Source organism: Chaetura pelagica, unplaced genomic scaffold, assembly GCF_000747805.2.
Source record: "Chaetura pelagica isolate M959 unplaced genomic scaffold, ChaPel_1.0 scaffold100, whole genome shotgun sequence".
Taxonomy (NCBI): Eukaryota; Metazoa; Chordata; class Aves; order Apodiformes; family Apodidae; genus Chaetura; species Chaetura pelagica.
In genome coordinates, this window is record NW_009951789.1 from 39,355 (window position 1) to 42,751 (window position 3,397).

The following is a 3,397-nucleotide window of genomic DNA, read 5'->3' on the forward strand; positions in this document are numbered from 1 at the left end:
CTCCCGCCGCCCGCATCGCGCCGGTTGCCGGGGCGGCGGGGCCGGGCGGGGCCGGGCGGTACCTCCTGCCCTTCCCCCGGGGAGAGCTCCGGGAATGGGTGCGGCCATCCCCAGGGACAGCAGGCCTGGCCACCTCCTGCCGGCACAGGCACAGACCCAGGTATCATCGACCGTTCTGCTCTATCAGCGGCCCCTGGTGTGTGTGACTCGGCGTTGCCGCAGCAGCCGCGGGCACACGGGCCGCGGGCACACGCACGGTGAAAACTCGGACCCCCTGAGGGGCGTTGCCCCTGGTTCTCAAAGGGCGCCTGGTGTCACCTGGGGCAGCTGATGGAAGTAAAGGCAGAAGGGTCCAGCCCAGCTGGATGGATGCTGCAGACCTACTAACACTCAGAAGTGCTTGCTTGGTTTTAATGCTGCTTTTTATAAAATGGGCTCTTTGAGATGCTGTTTATCCGACTGAAGTTGACTTCACTCTCCCTTTTTTCCCCACTGTTAACAGTTCTGAGAGAGAAGAGCAGCCAATAATTAGAACAATCAACAGGTAATGCTGGCAATGAGCAGACAGGGAAGCTGTCCCACTCACCTGGCCAGGAGGTTTGTCCCACAGTAGCTTCCTTGAAATCAAGACTTTGCATACAGTAGCCAGAATGTCTGTGATACAAACCAAGCCTAGTTACACAAGTGCATGATGTCATCCATTTCTGTGTTTATTTCTTGATGTGTTTCAAGACATATTCATCTTCCACAGATGTCCTGAAACCACTTTCACAATAACAAGCGTTCCAAATCATCTCACACCACTCATAGTTTAGAGGTGGGCAACAAAGGTGCCCTTCTTGATCAGAGCATCACAGGGATCAATATATGCCAGTTACAAAGGTGCTTCAGCTGTTAGTGGTGTCTGGAAGGACCCTGAGATCACTCAGTAAAGTGGGTTTTGTGCTGCTCTCATACCGAGTGTCCTGCACTAAATTAGCTGTAGCTAAGACTCAACACAGTTGAGGTTCATCTTTTACTAATGCCATATTCATAACATTATAACTTTACTCAATTTGCAGGGGACAACTAACAGGATCTTAATGGTAGAAAGTAATTTCCTTGCAAAGTACAAGGAAAATATAAACTGAAACTACTTTATCATCCTGTGAATAATGCTTTTCATTTGTGAACAGGTGATGGCATTGATAACTGAGCTTCCAATTAAAAATATGACAAAATACTTTGGGTTAAATATTTTATTTCATAATAAGCCTTATACCAGGTTCACAAAACATCTTGTGTATCACCCAAATAAGTTAAATTCATTCTGAGCTTTTAGGCAGTTTTTAAAAAGTTAAAATTTCTCAAGAAGAGATTTTCAAGTGAACTGTAGTAACGTCTGAATAACCCAGCCAGAATTCTTTCACATCAAGTAAATGTTCCAGTTTTCCCTCCTGCTCTGACATTTACAAAAGCCCCTCCAGATTTTCACTGATTAAATGGAAAGTCACTGAAATTGGTGAGACTTTCTGAATACCTCGAATACCAGGTATTCAGGTGTTCGTTTCAGGTATGAGCAAATAGACTGAGCTGAGGTGCAAGAAGTTACATTTTGCCTGAGGAGAACCCTGAAGTATCTTAAATGAAAACCTTGTTGCAAAGGGACAGAGCACCACTGGTGAGCATCCAGAACACCAACAGGAGGCAGCAAACCTCACATTCACAAGCTCCACCAGAACTTTTAAGGGGAGACAGCATTTATGCAGTCCTCAACTATTTCAAAAAGGTAGTGATAGACATCAGTCCTCCTGGCAATGTCAAGGGCCGTTTCATCCAAGTTGTTTTTCAGGTCTGCGTTCACGTAACGATTCATCAGCAAGAGTTCCAGGGTTTCTTTACTGTTTTTGTTCCCTGCAGCAATATGCAGTGGTGTCAGCAACCCATTTGTCTGGGCGTTGATGTCTGCACCCTGCTGAAGCAGGAAGGCAGCCACGCTGGTGTTGTTCCACTTGCAGGCACTGTGCAGAGGTGTCCAGCCATCCACCGTCTGCGCGTGCACGTCTGCCCCCTGGGCCACCAGCTCATGGGCAATGTCCAAGTGCCCACTGTAGGCAGCTCGGTGGAGAGGAGTGTACTGGTCTTCATCACGAGCATTGACTGGAGCCAGCTTTTCAGAAAGGAGCCTCTTCACCGTGCTCAGCTATTCAAAGGAAACAGGTGATTTAACACATGGAACTCTGCGAACAAGATGTGTGGCTCCTCCTGGGCTCACGTTGCATGGAAAAGCAATTTCCCATCAGCCTTAAGAAGGCTGAAGTGCAACAAGGAATTTTAAAATGAAATCAGCTACTGTCACTGTGGTGGGGCTTTTTGTGGGTTGTTTGTCCTGCAGTATTTCCTTAAAGAAATAAAACACCCTTGAGGTCCAATGCCTTAGGAGAGCATCTTTACCTTACACCTCCCCGTGCACTGTGAAGACCTAAGTACCTCCTCAGGACTGTAGATGGAGCTTGTGTGTGTAAGAAAGGCAGCTACTGCAAATACATGGACATCGGGGTGTAATTAGTTAACAAACAGGATAGCTTTGTAACAGGAATCTTGGTCATCTATCCCTCACTTCCAAGAATAAAAAGCTTTTTATTTTCCTCCCCATAAACCAGCAGAAAAACAGTCACCCATTATCTGCATCAGGAGCTTTTGAGAATATACAATTTCAGATACACCCTGTCCACCCCACTTAAAAAGGCTGACTTGCCATGGAGAAAGAGCCTGGTGTGCTTCCTATAGAAGTTTAAGAGTGCTCTTACTTCAACTGTGAACTGCAACCCAATCTTCTGCTCTGAAAGCTAATGGATACAAAGATGTGGGTTTTTTTTTTTTTGGGGGGGGGACTACAAAGGGAGAGATTTCACGTACAGCAGCTTGCAAAATGGGTCAGGGGGATAAAGAAAAGCGTAAGTAAACTCTTGTTTGTAGTTGAAACTGTAGACATCAGCTCAACATAACACTGTTGCTGTCAGTGCTACATAGGAAAAGAATCAACGCCTTACCCGATTGTTTTCAGCCGCCCAGAGTAGCAATTTCTCCGGGTGTTTTTCCATCTTTTTTTCTTGCATTTCATACCATTCCTCACTTCTTTCTTGTTCTTCCTCGTCATCATCATCAGACTGTCCCGACCAGCAGCTCTGAGTTCCCACCGGAATCAAATGCCTGTGCGTCTCCAGGAGCTCAAGTTGGTTAAAATTCTCTAAAAAGGCTTCAAACTGCTCGTCGTAGTCGTCATCGTCATCGACCTGTTTGCTTTTACTCATTTTCAGCGGGCATCTGCAAGCAGCGGACACGCAACCACGCTCAGCACGACTTTCAGCGTCACCCGGGCACTTCCTGCCGGTGAAGCTCCCGAGGGACGCGGCAG

At 46.8% G+C, this 3,397-nt stretch overlaps 1 protein-coding gene across 1 annotated transcript; it reads right to left on the minus strand.

The window, feature by feature from the left end:
- Positions 1 to 1,723: 1,723 nt before the first annotated feature.
- Positions 1,724 to 3,303, minus strand: ANKRD49 (ankyrin repeat domain 49). Its single transcript, XM_009998320.1, has 2 exons — positions 3,033 to 3,303; positions 1,724 to 2,182 (listed from the first exon to the last, which is right to left on the minus strand). The coding sequence occupies exons 1-2, from the start codon at positions 3,291 to 3,293 to the stop codon at positions 1,724 to 1,726; spliced, it is 720 nt and encodes a 239-aa protein (XP_009996622.1). The 5' UTR covers positions 3,294 to 3,303.
- Between the last annotated feature and the right edge of the window lie 94 nt (positions 3,304 to 3,397).